Source organism: Ictalurus punctatus, chromosome 20 (genome assembly GCF_001660625.3).
Source record: "Ictalurus punctatus breed USDA103 chromosome 20, Coco_2.0, whole genome shotgun sequence".
Taxonomy (NCBI): Eukaryota; Metazoa; Chordata; class Actinopteri; order Siluriformes; family Ictaluridae; genus Ictalurus; species Ictalurus punctatus.
In genome coordinates this window covers 6948094-6966313 of record NC_030435.2, presented here as the reverse complement: position 1 = coordinate 6966313, position 18220 = coordinate 6948094, and the positions used below count along the sequence as shown (strand labels likewise).

Below are 18220 nucleotides of genomic sequence, written 5' to 3'. Positions count from 1 at the left end.
TAATGGCTGTTATTTTAACAGAGGAAAAAAATCTGTAAATATTTTACGATATAATTCTGCTATTACATCTCTCATTATAGTCTGTACAGGGAAAATATACATATTAAGTGAGAAAATAAAATCTAAAGTGCAGGATTGCTATTCAGAATTATGACCCTCGTTAGATTTAGAATACTAAATTAAGTCATAATATTTACAGGATTTTTTAATAAAGAATGTCACTTTTTGCTGTTTTGGAATTACCACTACGTTGAAGAAAGTCTAAATAAACAAAATATAGAGCTAAAAAAGTATTACTTGTTTTATTAGCGCATAGTGACTATACATCATACATCGCAATAAAATGATGCTGTATCCGTCATCTGGATTGTTTACAGCTAGCAGTCTGATTCCAGTTTTCTGTTTGTTTTGTAACGGTTAAATTGTTAAAGAACATGAAAACAACCATACAAATCTAATCATCACACCACAATTAATTATTTTCTTGCTTATTTGTTTTGTTTTTTTGTCTTAATGTTACATTTTTATGTACATTAGACTGTTTACCGTGAAGTCATATAAATGTTATGTTAATGATGATGTCAATCAAGAACTAATACTAATAGAATAAAATATCTTTTTGTTATAAACACACACACACACACACACACACACACACACACACACACACACACACACACACACACACACACACGCACACACAGCTTGGAAGTTCTTTCTCAGTGATGGCCTGATACTGATAGACATACAAACTACATACACATTTAGTAACTTTCTGTCCCAACACCTAGTCACACAGGCATACACACACTCACATCACACAAGCAGCCTGATAAGATAATTTGACAGAAGGCAGAAGAGAAGGGTCACGGTGGAGCAAAGTGGTTCAGTCAGGTGATCAGCTTTCAAGCATGCTGATTGGTCAGGGCCTGTACTCCCATGCTGCACTCCTCAGCCACATGACAACATGCCTTTCAATTTCCTGCACAGAGAGGAAAAATATGAGACGTGTGTGTTTGTGGTTTTTGTGTGGGTGCATGGAAAGATGGAGAAGGAAAGACAGAGTGTATATGTGTGTGTGTGGGTGAGTGTGTGTGTGTGGTGTGTGGTGGGTGGTGGTGGTGGTGAGGGGGGGTTGTGTCAGGGTGGGTTTTCACCCAAAGTATTACTGTAATCAATCTTTGTTCTCACACATGCCACTACTGTTTCCCCACAGAATCTATTTCAGTTTTTGTGCTTCCATCATTCTCTCTCTCTCACGCTCTCTCTTTCTCTCTCTCGCTCTCACCTTCCTGGCCTGGCGTAGTGAGGGCTTGTCCCCGGAGTGTGTAGGGTTCATATCCGCGCAGTGAGCAGCACCGTGAATCACGATGGCTCTGTCCTCATCCACTCTGGTCCCATTACGTACAATACTTAGCTCCATCCAAGGGTCAATGTCACCTAAGGTCGTCAGAAACTCAGCTTGGTCAGCCATTACAGCCCACATCACTGACAATATCCTTCACTTAGCTCCAAATGCTGTGTTTTTAATTAGTCATTCAGAAAGTGCTGGATTAGCTAGATGGCTTACTGTATGTTGCACTTAACTCTCATGTTCAGTTTACCTTTTAAGAAAGGATATCCTGTTTACCCAGATCACTTCCTGATTTTACAGCAATATGAAAGTAAATGTTCTTGAGTAAGGAATGAAACTCGACTGGGTATTGGGGTGGTGCAATTATTTTCCGATATCAGTACGATTTTTAATTTATTAGTGAATGACGGGATACTTAAAAAAAAAACATTTTTAATCAATTTCTAGTTACATTTCTTCTCAAATCAGTCTTTGGTCCACCATACAATTAATCCACACCATTTGACCAATCAGATTTGAGAACTCAACAGAACTGAGTTATAATAAAACTAAACCTCTTACCTTCATTTAAACTATTGGCTATGAACTATTAACAACATGTTTTTGGAAATGCTTGGGGATCCTCCTAATGACATCTGTGTGTGCAAATTAGTCATAAAGCTAAGGTGATAGAAAAATAAAACCTCCCTTTTTCATCCTTACAAATGTCAGCAATTTTTCTCGTTTTATTTCCTTGTTATATCAAATGACCTATAATATTTGTGGGCATGCTGGAAAAATATTTAAGTGTTGTTCTACACAGAACATCAGGATTAAATCATCATCATGAAGATGATGATGATGATGATGATGATGATGATGATGATGATGATGATGATATTATTATTATTATTATTATTATTATTATTATTATTCTAAATACTATTAAATTGAAGGTGCAAGGTAATCTTACTTACAGCCATCCCACAGAAAAAAATTTGGGGGTTCCCAAATGGCAAAGATTTTTTTATTATTTTTTTTTTAGTCAGGGACCCCTTTAACTGAAAAATAAATCCCATGGAACCTCAGGAAAGATTTATTTTATGAATATAATCCAAATATCTCAACTATTAGGTTCATTACTCAAATGTGAAAAATAATATTTCGGATATTTACTAGAGCCATAGAGCGATTTATTTCTGAATTTTCCATCGATTGAACACATTAGGTCCAACGTGACATTATTTAGAGGTTACTTGTTTTTGAGTTACTGAGGTTTGAATTAAACTCATTCAGTTCAACTGAGCAGTAAAACAGGCTAATAACTAAAAGGAATATTATACAAATATAATAGCATAAATAAGGCTGGGTTTGTGATTTCCACCAAATTAAAAAAAAAAAAAAAAAAAAAAAAAAAAGCAAATAAATCACTGACCCCCTGCCTATGCTTTATGCACCCCTGTGGGTCCTCAGACCCCACTTTGAGAACCAGTGCCCTGGGGAACCTTTTCCCATTATAAATGTCCTTTATGTTGAAGGTTCTTTGTGATGGGAAATGATTCTCTTGTTCATCCAAAGGTTCTTGAAGCAACCAAAAATTTTTGTTGTTCTTATGGCATCTTTCAAAAGAAGGTTTAATTGTTCTAATGCCGTTATTCATTTATTGCATAATAGTAAGACACACTTATTCGCTGTTACTGTACTGTGTAAATAAATGATATTTCACTCTTACCATTGATGTAGAGCACACGCTGGGTTTGGGCCTGAGCTCCTCCATAGTACTGGTTGGTGAAAGCGATGTTCATGGGGAGTGTGTGTTCAGGAATCTCAAACAGCTGGGGGCAGAGCTGAGTATGGTCCTGCAGCGTCAGCACATGCACAAATGGGCAGCTAGCATCGTCACAGGTCTGATCTGCACACATGAACATACAAACAAAGTAAAAGTATGAAAAAAAGAAAGAAAGAAAGAAAGAAAGAAGGAAAGAGCCCAAAATACAGTATGTTCTTAAAGTATGCCATTTGTTGTAGTTGCACAAATGTGCATGCATTTATATTGAAACCTGGTATTTATTACTGGAGGCATTATTAAATACCAGGTCATATATGTTGAGGCATATATGAGGATGTATTAAGTGAATTAGGTTTCAATACCAGCCCATCAGGAATCTGCCAACATTTCAGTCAGATGTACTATAGCATGAAAAACAAAAGCTATAAAGCTATGTTGTGTATGGTGCCACATGGCAGGGATTGAAAATCTATGAATACATACGCTTTGTTTCCATATCAGATTATTGTTTATTTCCATTATCTCCACAAGCATGAGTTTCTTTCTTTCATTCTTTCTTTCTTTCTTTCTTTCTTTCTGCTTTTCTTGTACATTTCTGTCTGTAGTTCTGTTCATTATGTGATCAGGAAATCTCTGATCTTCTGGTGAGAAACTGAACCTTTTTTTTAAATTATAGCTCTCTAACGTCTGCTCAAGTCCTTTAGAAAGACTATGCTATCATTCCTATTGTAACATTTTGATAAGTTTGATATGATAAGATTTCTGTGAGAAGGAATCTTATTTAGCATTTTTTGGAAGGAGTCTCCAGTGGCAGCACTTTGTACCAGTCACAGGTAAAGCTGTAACTTTAAGTTTTCAGTATGGACAGCTTTTCAGTTCCTCTGTGCATTTTTTCTGCCTTATTAACATCAAAAGAGATACAAATACACTTTGTGTTGTTGTTTATAGCTGCCATAACATAAATGATAACAAGAACTAGCTTGTTTCACTTATGGTCCGCAATATTAACCGTAACTCTAAACATAACAAATGAACATTTATTCTTTAATAAATAAAATCGGAACTGTTGGCAAATGGTATAAGAGGAATTAAAACACTTTGGGACATGCTGTTACAGTTGCCATCCAAATGGCTCCACCCCCATTGCAAATCAGGTTTATTGTCAAAATTTACAGACTGTCAGCTGTTTGCAGTGAACAAATCAAACAAAAGCAATTGAAATAGTTCAATTCAACAAATTCTTCAAGTGGTTTCCAAATTCAACTTAAAATGCAACTTATAATGATTTCTCCAGTTTCAAAATTATTCAACCCCTTCATGGCAAGCATCTTTAGTACTTAGTAGAGCACCCTTTTACTGTTATGAGCTGCTGCAAATGAGATAAATAGCCAGACACCAGCTTCTGGCAGCGTTTCTGAGGAATCTTAGCCCATTCTTCATGAGCAATGGCCTCCAGTTCAGTAATATTCTTGGGTTTGCATGCTGCAACCACCTTCTTCAAATCCCTCCAGAGATTTCCTATGGGGTTCAAGTCAGGTGACTGTGATGGCCCTGTAGAATCTTCCAGGACTTCTTTTGCAACCAAGCCTTGGTGGAATTTGAGGTATGCTTGGGATCATTGTCCTGTTGGAAGATCCAGTGACGCCCAAGCTACAGCTTCCTCACAGACGGCATAATGTTTTTTTCCTAGGATTTCCTGATACTTCAATGAATCCATCTTGCCTTCCACACAATGCTGGTTTCCAGTGCCAGAAGATGTAAAGCAGCCCCAGAGCATCACAGAACCTCCACCATGCTTGCCTGTGGACAGAATGTTCTTTCTTCCTCCAGACATAATGCTGATCCATCGTGCTGAAAAGGGGTTTCATCGCTCCACAGAACAGAATCCCAAATCTTCTGTGGCTTACTTACATGATTTTGAGCCAACTTTTCTTGTGCTTGGGCCAGTAGTGGTGTACGTCTTGGAGTTCTGGCATGGAAACCTTCTGCGTTTAGTATGCGCCTTACAGTGCTCACTGAAACCTCAGTACTTGTTGCCACCAAGTCTTGCTGCAGGTCTTTTGCAGTCACTCGAGGGCTCTTCACAACCTGCCTTCTCAGAAATCTGGTTGCAGCCGTTGATAGCTTCCTTTTTCTGCCCTGTCCAGGTATTTCATTTATTTTCTACCCCTAGCCAGTTCGGGTATTTCATGTGTTCCAGCTCAAGCACACCTGGTGCAACTAATGAAGCCCATGATTAGTTGTATCAGTTGTGCTTGAGACAACACCTGTTGTGCCTATTTATTTTGTTGTGAGGGATTCTATTCAGTGGGTTTTTGAGACTGGAGAAGTCATTAAAGTTGCATTTTCAGTTGAATTTGGGGAAACCACTTGAAGCATTAGTTGTGTTGAACTATTTCAATTGCTTTTGTTTGATTTGTTCATTGCAAACAGCTGAAAGTCTGTAAGTTTTGACAATAAACCGTATTTGCAATGGGGCTTAATCATTTTGATTGCAATTGTATATGCACTGTTTTTGGAAAATAATCTACCTTGTGTCGAATGGCATTACACCACACAGTCATCATGTTTTATTCCTTACTCGTTTCTCAGTGCATTGTGTTAACCAAAATGCACAAACAGTGTATCATATGCACTCCCTGTTTCCGCACTGAGTTAATTAGTGTGTGTGTGTGTGTGTGTGTGTGTGTGTGTGTGTGTGTGTGTTATTGAAATTTAAAGGCACTCATACAGAAGCCGAACTCGCTGCAGGTCTGGAAGTACCACTGTCTGTACCCAAAGCTGCCACTGGTGCTTTTATTCAGGTTCAGGATGGTGTGTTGGTGAGAGATATCCAGACATGGCTCCTTCGCCATAGCACGATACATCTAACAAAATGAATAAAAAAAGCATTGAGAAAATATAACACCATAAAGACATTTCATAACATACTGTAACTGGGGCATTTTCAAAGGGAAACCTTAATATATTTAAAAAAAAAAAAAAAAAAAAAAAAAAAGTACTAATGTACAGCAACTAAGCTGCAAGCATTTAGAGTCCAGCAGCACCACCTTCTGTTCACATCCTCACTTCTGTCCACTTCCGGAGTCTCCCAGAAGTCTTCACTGCCTATTTAGAGACCTCATTTATTACATTGCTTATACTAATGAATAAATCCCATTAGTGAATGAAAATGAGCAATACAGAAATGTGCCAGACCTAACAAACTCTTAATTACAGATTTAATTCATTGCTGCTTGTCCCAATTAATTACATGAAATAAGCCTCAGTGGAAAACTGTGCTGCATAACTAAAAAGTCAAGAGCATAATTTTCTTCTATCAACATTATTGATGAGCCTAGCAGATTTCAACCTCCAAAAAGAACAGAATAATATGCATCATATATTATACCGTAACTGTATAGTAGAACCCCTTATATATGTGCTCAGTCGAGTTACTGTAGACATACATTTCTTTAGATGACTATTATTTACATAATTTATTATTTAAAGAATGCACTTTTCCCCTCTGCCCATCACTAAATAACATTTTTAAAGCAGTTCATAGATAATTAAATCTTTTTTGATAATAAGAATCAAACAGGAGAATTTTTTTTAAGTAATATATCTGAGCAAAAAAGCCAGTAACCAGGACTTAACATGATTTATGAGCACCACTGATAATAGGATTATAATTGGAAATTAACAATATTAGACATTTTCAAAAGACTTAATTTTTTTTTACTTATTAATGGTAAAGGCACACTTATAAAGTGCTTTTATCCAAAGTGCTTTACACTGTGTCTCATTCACCCATTCACACACCAATTGTAGCAGAGCTGCCATGCAAGGTGCTAACTTGCCATTGGGACCAAAACTTGGGGTTCAGTGTCTTGCCCAATGACACTTCAGCATGTGGAGTCACGTGGGCCGGGAATCGAACCGCCAACCCTACGATTAGTGGACAACCCGCTTTACCACCTGAGCCACAGCCGCCCGATAAGATATTAATGAATCTTTACAAAAGATATATTAAATGTATTATTGTTGCTGTTGTTGTTGTAGTAGTAGCAATTATTATCATTATTATTAGTAGTAATAGTATTAATAGGAGTAGTAGTACCAGAATAAAAAAAAACATTATTTTATTAAAATAAATTATCTAGGGAAATAAATAATTATGCTTTGTTATTTGTTAACTAGTCTCAGTTTGTAGATAATAAAGAACCTAAGGGTAAAAACAGGAAACAGAAAACGCTGAATTTCACACCGCTGCAAGTTCGACCAGCCTGTCATAGACCTCCTCTTGGCTCTGGTTGGTCATGATGTCACAGATTTGAGAGATGGTCAGCATCACTCCTTCCTCATTGTACTGCACACTTCCCATGAAGATGTCAGCCACGCTCTGCACGAGCTCAGTGCGGTCCTCTGGGCTCTTTGGCACATTACAGCATCCGAAATCCTTCACCACCTTCATCTCTTTCCCTCCAAGCAGAGCTGCCTCCAGAGCCACAAAGGCCTTCCGAACACTGCGTAAACACTGACCGGTGACAGTTAATACACATTTAAACACACACACACACACACACACACACACACACACACACAAGCAAATGAACATGGTAAAATGTGCACACACATAAACAAGCTCAAGTACACATGGTATAAGATGAGCAAGTACACACAGTATACACTTAAAGACGAATAAGGAAATACTTACAGTAATACGCTTTAAGACACATACCAAGATTCAGTTCTCACCTTATAAGAGCCTCCTACACTTTCCTCTGTAAGACTATGTCCCACCACCTGGATTAACATACACAGACCACAACAAATGCAATAATATTACACATTCACAGCATTCTAGCAAGAGAATATACGGATGCTGTGAAACATAATAATAGTGGCATGTTATGTAGGATTTTACCTTGTTATATGCAGAAAAATCCAGTTTGGCCTGAACAGGAGCCGAGGATGCCACAGCCCCATAGACAAGGTGGGGAAACTACAACACCCAAAAACACCATCGGTGATTATAGCTTCACTAATCAGGACTAATATCTCCCAAACATGCTTCCACGTATGCTAATTTTGCAAACAGTCAAGGAAAGGTAGCAGTTAACCCAATACCGGCCCATGATAACTGACCCATACAAGAGTTCATTCACTGCAAACGAATCCCACAGTGCTTGTGATTCAATTCGATTCAAATGATCTGTTAGGAATTCTTTTGAATCACAACTCTGAGGGTTTTCCAGGAATATTAACCAGGCTACAATGTCAACCACCTACCTTTTTAATAATCATTACACTCCTTGGCAAACAAATGGGCCAAGCCTCAAATGGCAAAATATTAAAATTGTAATGATCTTAACAACAAATCATTGATCAGAAATTTAGAAAGAATTAAACAAATAGATAAAGTAACTTAGTATAGGAAAGCTTTTCCCTTTTATTTCTTTAAATGTTTAAGCCTTGTGGGTAAACATGTGGACAGCTTTTTTTTTTTTTTTTTTTTTTTTTTTTTAAATCTTCTATTTTATTTAATTTTATTTTTTTCTTTATTTTAATTTTGTACACCTTTGCTGAACGTCAAAGGTGTACCTTTGCATACAAGAAGACTACATAAGTGAATTTCCCTGTTTCTTTTCCTCATACAGTTCACTGCAGCAAAAGTAAACGAGCAAATGGTGGCACAGGAAGTCTCAGGAGTGCATTTGTTTAATTCTTGCTAATTTTCTGACCAATGATTTGTTGTTAAGACCATTAAAAGCCTAATATTTTGCCATTTTGGGCTTAGCCATTTCTTGGCCCAGGCGTGTACTCAACGTTTGATACATTTTCTGTATAATAACATTATTTTATTTGTGGAAAAAAACAACTGAATTTTATAACATAAAAATAAAATTGACCACACACTAAATCACAAAATCACACACTTCTATCAATGCTCTTCTTGTTCTAATACATTATTGCCTCTATGGTAACAACTTACACAGGGACTTACACAGCTATGGCGTATGACGCACATACAATATGGATTAAAATTTGTCTCACTGTTGATAAAGTGAAGTTTTCTGTGAGGAGATTTTTATTTACCATTTTGGAAGGAGTACCCATGTCAGTGCTTTGGAACAATCAGATGTAAAGCTATAACTTTAAGTGTTTTCTGAAACAAGCAATGCCGTACAGCTGCGTTTATATTACATTTATAGCTGCTATAAAATAAGTGATAACACGAACTTGTTTCATGGATGCCCAACAGCATTTAATGTAACTATAAAATGATTTTTAAAAATTGCCACTTGCAGTAATATAAGATGAATTAAACAGTTAAACATTTTACTGTTCTTTACAACTCAAACTGCATTGGCATTTTGTATTTAGTCTTTGTGTGTCTAGTCACAGCCTTAAACTCTCTGTTCACAAAGCATGGCACTCAGTGGCCAGTTTATTAGATACAAGTGTACATGGGAACTTTAATGTTTATTTCTAATCGGCCAATCATGTGGCAGGAACTGAGATCAGCAAATGTGATCTATGGAATACATTTTTGACCCTAAACAAGTCTCATACACTGCAACGCTCTTAGAATTTTCATGCACTATAGTCTTTTACAGAATGTTGTACAAAAATGTGCAGGTGTTTTGTTTTTGGGCTAATACACCTTGTTAATAAAAGAGATCACAGGAAAAAAACAACAACTTCATAAGAACATATTATAAAAGAGGTGCACACAACATATCTAACTTTGAAGTAAATGGGCCACAGAAGCAGAAAATACCTCTGCTTCTGTCAGCTAAGCACAGGTAATTGAAGCCACCAATATAAGAGAGTTAAATATTAGAAAAACACTTCCTGGTCTAACAAATTATGATTTCTGCTGTGACATGCAGATGGTAGGTCAGATATTGGTCTATTTTCATTTGATTTAGAACTGCTTTGCGTCAAAAGTTCAGGTCAGAAGTGATAGTGTAATGGAGTGGTGAATGTTATCTTGACATACATTTGGCACATTGAGACCAGTGGAGTCTAGTTTTAATGCCATTAATGCCATTGCACTGCATTGTTGCTGATCATGTTGAATGTCATTTGTGCATAGATACAAGGATACACTGCAGAAAGTATGTTTTAGCTTATCCATCAACACTGCACTTGGTTTAATATGTAAATGAAGAAAAATCTTTAAATCACCCTTCACCTAAAAGAATCAATCACTTTATGAATCATTTATCACCTTTCCCCTGAACCAGGCGGAGAGAGCGCCAGCATATGAGCCCCCGAAACTGATCCAGATGTTCTTGTCAGTGAGGCCATATTTCTGACTGATAAAGCTGTGGAAAGCAGCCAGATCTGCAAGGCTGAGCAAGAGAAAAAAGATACACATGAGAAATCGGTGGAGATTTTAATGACCAAAATGGGTAATGTGTAACCTTCTTCCAAGGGTGGCCACTCACGCCTGCTGACTGGAAAGGTGCTGCAGATTCAAAAGCTCCAGGCCACCTGGATTGATGCTTGAACCGTAGAAACGGTGTTCGAGTGCCACCACCAGTGCTCCATGCTTCTCTGCCATCGCCACATAGTGACCTGAGGGACAGATGAATATCAGATTGAGTTAGGTCATCAGGTGAGAAAATAACAGACATGTGGGAATGTGGTTTTAACAAAAAAAAAACTGAAAAGTTAAAAATTACAGTAGGATGTCTTGTGCCTTTCATGTGCCAATATGTTACCATGTTACCAAGAAGTTAAAAAATTCTAGGAATTACAATAAGAGCAGTTTAGTTGGAAAATCCCACCCAACACAATTACCCTAACTGTATAATCATTTCATTTGGCTTGATCAAATTCTTACAAACTCAAAGCTTCAATAATAGGAATCTCAACTAACAACAGGCCATACTTACATTCCATCTTGGTCTATAATAAATCTCTGTATTAAACAATAAAAAGATAAGTACCAGCCAACACGCTAAATTTGGACAGAGGGCCTTCACCACTGATGTAGAGAAACACAGGACCATCAGGCTTTTTCCAGTAAGCTTCATTCACAATGAATTTCTGTGTCATAAAGAAAAGAGCATGTAATAAGAGTCCTATTATATACCAACATGCTTTGGGTATATAATAATTAGTCCTACATGTTGCATAATTTTTATTTAAATCCTTGATTATGAATGTTTGATTCATCTAGTTATTTCCTGTTAAATAATGTATTTTTGGACCTGAGGGAGGGTGTCCATGTTTTTGCCATTAAAATGGTCAAGTTTCTGGTGAATTTGACCCTCAATGAGATGAGATTTGTGCGTTATTAGCAAGCGCCGTTCAGCTCTTTGCTCATGGATTGAATGCACACGTTCCTTCAACTTCCAGAGCACACGCCCTATAAGGAAGGATTACAAACATTTTACAGTAAATGACTTGCAAATGAAAATCCTCTAGAAAATCTGAAAAATCACAGAAATTCTGTCATTGTAGGTTATGTTATCAATCTATTTAGTATTAGCAGTAAATATCTTAAACATTGTAAAATCTTGTCAGTTTAGCTCAATTTAGCTAGCTAATAAGATTAAAAATCCTCTAGAACATTGGTGTGAGGTAATGTTAGCTAGCTGGCTAGTATCAGCATGAATATACAAAAAGTATTTCTTCTGTTTTTGTGTATATCAGGGGCAGTGGTGGCATGACGGTTAAGCGTTCCTGATCGGAAGGTCAGGGGTTCAAGCCCCAGCACTGCCAAGCTGCCACTGTTGGGCCCTTGAGCAAGGCCCTTAACCCTCTGTGATCCAGGGGTGCTGTTTCATGGCTGATCCTGCACTCTGACCCCAACCTCCTAACGTGCTGGGATATGCGAAGCAAAAAGAATTTCACTGTTTTGTAATCTATATTCAATTCAATTCAATTCAATTTTATTTGTATAGCGCTTTTTACAATAGACATTGTCTCAAAGCAGCTTTACAGAAATATCAACACGGTATACAGATATTAAAGGTGTGAATTTATCCCAACTGAGCAAGCCACTGAGTGGCGACGGTGGCAAGGAAAAACTCCCTAAGATGTTTTAAGAGGAAGAAACCTTGAGAGGAACCCGACTCAGAAGGGAACCCATCCTCATCTGGGTAACAACAGTTAGTGTGAAAAAGTTCATTATGGATTCATATGAAGTCTGTATGGCGTTAGGAGCAGCCGTAGTCCCAGCAGTCTGGAATTAAAGAAGATTTGAGCTCCATCCAGAGGCAGAAAGGATCTGGATCTCTAGTATCTCCATAAATTCGTGTGGGGCTCAGCGAAAGGAGAGAGGGAGAAAGTAGAACAGAATCTAGTCAGGGTAGGCTTGAGTAAACAAATACGTTTTAAGCCTAGACTTGAACACTGAGACTGTGTCTGAGTCCCGAACACTAATAGGAAGACTGTTCCATAACTGTGGGGCCCTATAAGAGAAAGCTCTTCCCCCTGCTGTAGCCTTCACTATTCGAGGTACCGTCAGATAGCCTGCATCTTTTGATCTAAGTAGGCGTGGCGGATCATATAAAACCAAAAGGTCGCTTAGATATTGTGGCGCGAGACCATTTAGTGCTTTATAGGTTAATGCGAGATTTTACTGGGAGCCAATGCAGTATTGATAATATCGGTGTGATATGGTCGTATCTTCTAGTTCTAGTTAGGACTCTAGCACCTGCATTCTGGACTAATTGGAGCTTATTTATATTCCTACTGGAACATCCAGACAGTATGGCATTACAATAATCTAATCTAGAGGTGACGAATGCATGAACTAGTATTTCCGCATCATGTAGTGACAATATGTTTCTTATTTTAGAAATATTTCTGAGATGAAAGAAGGCTATCCTAGTAATATTATCTACATGAGCATCAAATGATAGGCTGGAGTCAATAATCACTCCAAGGTCTTTAACTGCTGCACATGATGAAACAGAATATATGTGACCAATAAAGACTCATTATATCTCATACTAAATAGATCTTCAAATGAAATACAACATAAAACAAAGGTAACCTAAGTAAACAATACATAATAACACAATGCAGTTTTAATTTTTTTGTTGAAGCAAAAAATTTACCCAACACCAAATGTGAAAACTAATTGCCCCCTTAAATTTAAAATCTGGTTGTGCCACCTTTAGCAGCAATAAATGCAACCAAATGCTTCTAATAACTGGAGATCAGTCTTTCACTTACTCCTAGGACTTGGATTTACTCCTGTGCTTTGGATCATTGTCTTGCTGCATAATCCAGTTGCAATTGAGTTTCAACTTACGGACTGAAGACCAGACATCCTCCTTTAGGATTTTCTGGTAGAGAGCAGAATTCATGTTTCCTTCAATTACTGCAAGTTGTCCAGGCCCTGAAGCAGCAGAGCATCCCCACATCACACTTCCACCACCATGCTTGACTGTAGGTAGAATGTTCTTTTTGTGGAATTCTGTGTTTGGTTTATGTCAGATTTAACTGGACACCTGTCTTCCAAACAGTTCCAAATTCAACTCATCAATCCACAGAACATTCTCCCCAAAGGTTTGAGGATCATCAAGGTGTGTTCTGGCAAAATTCAGACGAGTCTTAATGTTATTCTGGGTTAGCAGTGGTTTACTTCACCACTCTTCCATGGATGCAATTTTTTTTGCCATTTATAGTCATGAACAGTGACCTTTATTGATGCAAGAGAGGCCTGTAGTTCCTTTGATGTTGTCCTTGGGTCTTTTGTGACTTGCAGGATGAGTAGTTGCGGTGCTCTTGGAGGAATTTTGGAAGGTTGGCCACTTCTGGGAAGGTTCACTATTGTATCGATTTTTTCCATTTGGAGATAATGGCTCTCACTGTGGTCCTTTCAAGTCCCAGGGCCTTTGAAATAGCTTTGTAACCCTTCCCAGACTGATGTATTTCAATCACTTTCTTCCTCATCATTTCTGGAATTTCTTTCAAGTTTGGCATAGAGTGTTACCGGGTAAGACCTTTTAACCAACTTTATGCTGTTGAAAAAGTTCTGTTTAAATGTTGATTTGATTGAACAGGGTTGGCAGTAATTAGGCCTGGTTGCGACTAGTCTAGCTGAACCCCATTATGAATGCAGTTTCATAGATTTGGGGACTTAGAAATTATGGGGGCAAATACATTTTCACACAGGCCCAGTTATTATTGGATAACGTTTTTGATTCAATAAACAACATTATTATTTAAAAATTGTATTTTGTGTTTACTCAGGTTGCTTTTGTTTTATCTTAGTTTTTATTTTAATTTCTGATACAATTTAGTATGAGATATATACAAAAACAAAAGAAATCAGAAGAGGGCAAATACTTTTTCCAAGCACCACAGCTAAAAAATCACAGAAAATTTGCCATCTTATCTTATGTGATCTTTATAGCTAGCGTGAGCAGTAAAGATTCTCAATATTATGAAATCATGTCCGGTTGGCTAGCTGGCTAACAAAATTTGAAATTACAACCACATGTATCAATGCATATTTTTATTCATATTTTAATTTGATATTTTTAAGAAAGGATGACAGTGATTTTCTGAGAAGTATCACAAATCAGCCAAAGTATCAAATGAACACTTTGCCAATGATGAGTGCTTCAAAAAGTGTTTGACTTGCTAAAAAAGTGGCCAAGCATTGTTGATGGCTAAACGTTATGTGATATGTGTCTAAGTTGTTCATAAGAAACCTTTTACTTTTGGTGACATTCAATATACCATGAGCTCACTGGGCTCAAGTTTCTTTAAAAAAATAAAAACTCAAGTACTGTACCTATATTGAGTGTTTGAGTCTTAATGCCATTAGGAACACCAAGTAAATATCCACCTTGAATAACTTGCCTAATCTTTATGTTTCTTACAAATTTAACAAGAGATCTTCAGTGCTGTCCAGGATTAAATTTGTACTAAAACTCTGAGGATAATATATGGAGTTTTCTTTTACAACCTAGACTTCTAGTTTAACTTTTCTTTATAATTAAACAAAACAAAAACAAACAAAAAAATACAGTTGAGGTCATAAGTTTACATACACCCTGCAGTATCTGCAAAATGCTAATAATTATTTTTTTAAAAATCAGCAATTTCACATAACAGATGTTTACATATAGTTCACAGACACAATAATAACTGAATTTACACAAATGAACCAGTTCAAAAGTTTACACACGCTTGATTTTTAATACTGTGTGTTGTTACCTGGATGATCAATGACTGTTTTTATGTTTTGTGATAGTTGTTTATGAGTCCCTTGTTTGTCCTGATCAGTTAAACTGCCCATTGTTCTGGTCCTGCACATTCTTTGCTTTTCCAGCATCTTTTGCACATTTGAGCCCTTTCCAACTGTCGCTATATGATGCTGAGATCCGTTTTTTCACACTGAGGACAACTGAGGGACTCGTACATGACTATTACAAAAGGTGCAAACATTCACTGATGCTCAAGAAGGCAACACGATACATTAAGAGCCAGGGGGGTGTAAACTTTCTAAATGTACATTTTCACACTAATGTTTAAAGCAAGTCCAAAGGCAAGGACATTTATTATAGCAAATCACTCTCAGTTGTAACTTAATTAAGAAAGCATAAAGAATTAGTTTTACCTGCGGAAGCAAAATCAAAGACAAGCATCATCACCCCACACTGGATCATGGATGGAGCCATAATGGAAGAGTTTTCACTATTAAAGGTAGGTTTGGATATTCTTTTTATCCTGTTCTCTAACACACACTAGATACTACTCTATTCAGTTTGATCAAATAATCTGTGTTCAGAAATGACTGAAGAACAAGTTTAGTATTAGCACTGAGCTTTATGTTGTCTACACATCTACATTAACATCCTTAAAAGGAGCAGCTAGTAATGCTAACTTAAAACCAGGACGCTCAAATAACCATATGATACCCATGCTATGGTCTCCTATCATATTACATAGAATTATTGGCACCGTTCAGATAAATGAGCCAACATTAATATATAAAATGAATAGCACATGCAATGAATGATATTTTGAGGTTAAATTTTGCTTTCAAAATGATCATCACACCAACAATTGTTACTCAGGTACAGTGCTGTGAAAAAGTGTTTGTCCGCATCCTGATTTCTTCTGTTTATGTGTACATCTCCTAGTAAATTGTTTCAGTAATAAAAACAAAATCTAAGATAAAACAAAGGCAACCTGAATGAATGCAAAATAGTTTTTAAATGAGTTATTTATTGAAGCGTAAATTGTATCCACACTTTTTCCACAGCACCATAATTCACCCCTGGGGAGAATAACACTGCGGCTTCTGCCTGTCTAATAGGGTTGGAGACCTTAGTGTTATAAAATTTTATCCGGGTTAAGAATGAATGGGAGATAGACCCTTATAATTCTAAGGTCATGTTGGAGACACTAGTCCATGCAAAACATTTCAAGCTCATTACACAGGCTTCAAATCTAGATACTGAGATATCCAGCTGCTGAAATTTATTTGCATTCCAGCTAACACCTTCAGTGTAGATTTGAACAAATCAAAGATGTCTTGTTCAAAGTTCCAGCTACAAGAGTAACCTCCTGGCAAAGGCAGCCAGTTTTCAGGCTAAAATATTAGGGTTAGTAGAATTCATGACAATGACAAACAGTCCCCAGAACCATATTTTACAGTGGGTATGAAGATTTTGTCCCCTTTCTAGTCAAACATCCTGATGGAGGTCATGGTCAAAACATTTCACATTTGTCCCATATGACCACATCCAATCCAATCAAATTGTTGTTCCAATAATGCATAGTGAAGTACTTTTTTGGGCAAGTAGCTTGTGCAGTGGTGCCTAATTGACTTTTAAAACTTGAATTTTTAAAGCCCTGTTTGGGCTTAGTGGTGTTTTTAACTGTATAATAAATTATGACATTTAGTAGAGGCCCTTATCCAGAATGACTTACAGAAGTTTTGTAAATAAATGTTTTGGGGTTTTGTTTTTTACTTTACATACACTGCCTGTTTTGTGCAGGTCAACAATCATGTCTCTTTGGAGTTATTAAATCACTGTTTTTCCCCGGATGATGATGCAGTTATACACTGCAACAATGCTAACTTAGCAAATGAAGATACCTTCATGAGATTTTTATACACCTATCGGCCATAACATTAAAAAGGGCCACCTTCTTCCATTGGTCCATGGTCCAGTTCTGATGCTCACATGGCCATAGTAGGTGCTTTCGGCGGTGGACAAAAGATCAGCATGGGCACTCTGACACTCTACAGTTACCCAGCCTCATGCACTGTGCAAGCTGCAATGCACCGTGTTCGGACTGCTTTCTTTCATAGCCAGCATTAACATTTTCAGCAATTGGTGCTTTTTCAGCAATCAATGAGCCGTTGGCACAAATTACCCTGTCGCTGGTTCACTGGTTGTCCTTCTTTGGACGTCTTTTGGTAGGTACTAACCACTGCATAGTGGGAACCCCACAAGACCTGCTGTTTTGGAGATGCTCTGACCCAGTCATCTACCAATCACAATTGGGCCCTTGTCAAAGTTGCTCACATCCTTGCACTTGCCCATTTTTCCTGCTTCAAACACATCAACTTCAAGAACTAACTGTTCACTTGCTGCCTAATAAATCCCACTCCTTGACAGGTGCCATTGTAATGAAATAATTTGTTATTCACATCACTTGTCAGTAGTTTTAATTTTATGGCTGATCTGTGTATAAACAAATAGAAGATCATTAAGCCTATATCAAGACCTATTTACTTAAACATGTCTTATTATATTAGCAGATAATTTTGTTTCTTTTCTAGAAATAAATGCTTGAAATAACCTAAAAATATCTGTCAACAGAACAAGACAATTTAAAGCTTAACAGTAAAAAATACATAAATCTAGAAATAGGCTTAATGATAGTAATTGTATAAAAACAATGATCTAATTAAGAGAAATATTAGTTGAATTTGTCTATATTGCCTATGGTAAGATATTTCTACTTACTAAGGTATACTTTTTTGTGGCATAGGGAACTATTTTTAGGGTTACAAATTATTGACTAGAATATTTCAATCAATATGTTCGGTGTTCATTTTATACATTTGCTGTCAGGTTTACATCAGGATCTGTAAACAAGCCCATACTCTTAAACAGTGT

The 18220-nt window shown here is 37.0% G+C and overlaps 1 protein-coding gene across 1 annotated transcript; it reads right to left on the bottom strand.

The window, feature by feature from the left end:
• Positions 1-283: 283 nt before the first annotated feature.
• Positions 284-18092, bottom strand: LOC108280819 (serine protease 16). The gene is made up of 12 exons (XM_017496249.3): positions 15703-18092; positions 11330-11487; positions 11066-11165; positions 10562-10691; positions 10342-10465; positions 8032-8109; positions 7863-7910; positions 7372-7641; positions 5854-5989; positions 3066-3245; positions 1289-1440; positions 284-982 (listed from the first exon to the last, which is right to left on the bottom strand). The coding sequence occupies exons 1-12, from the start codon at positions 15761-15763 to the stop codon at positions 923-925; spliced, it is 1497 nt and encodes a 498-aa protein (XP_017351738.1). The 5' UTR covers positions 15764-18092; the 3' UTR covers positions 284-922.
• Between the last annotated feature and the right edge of the window lie 128 nt (positions 18093-18220).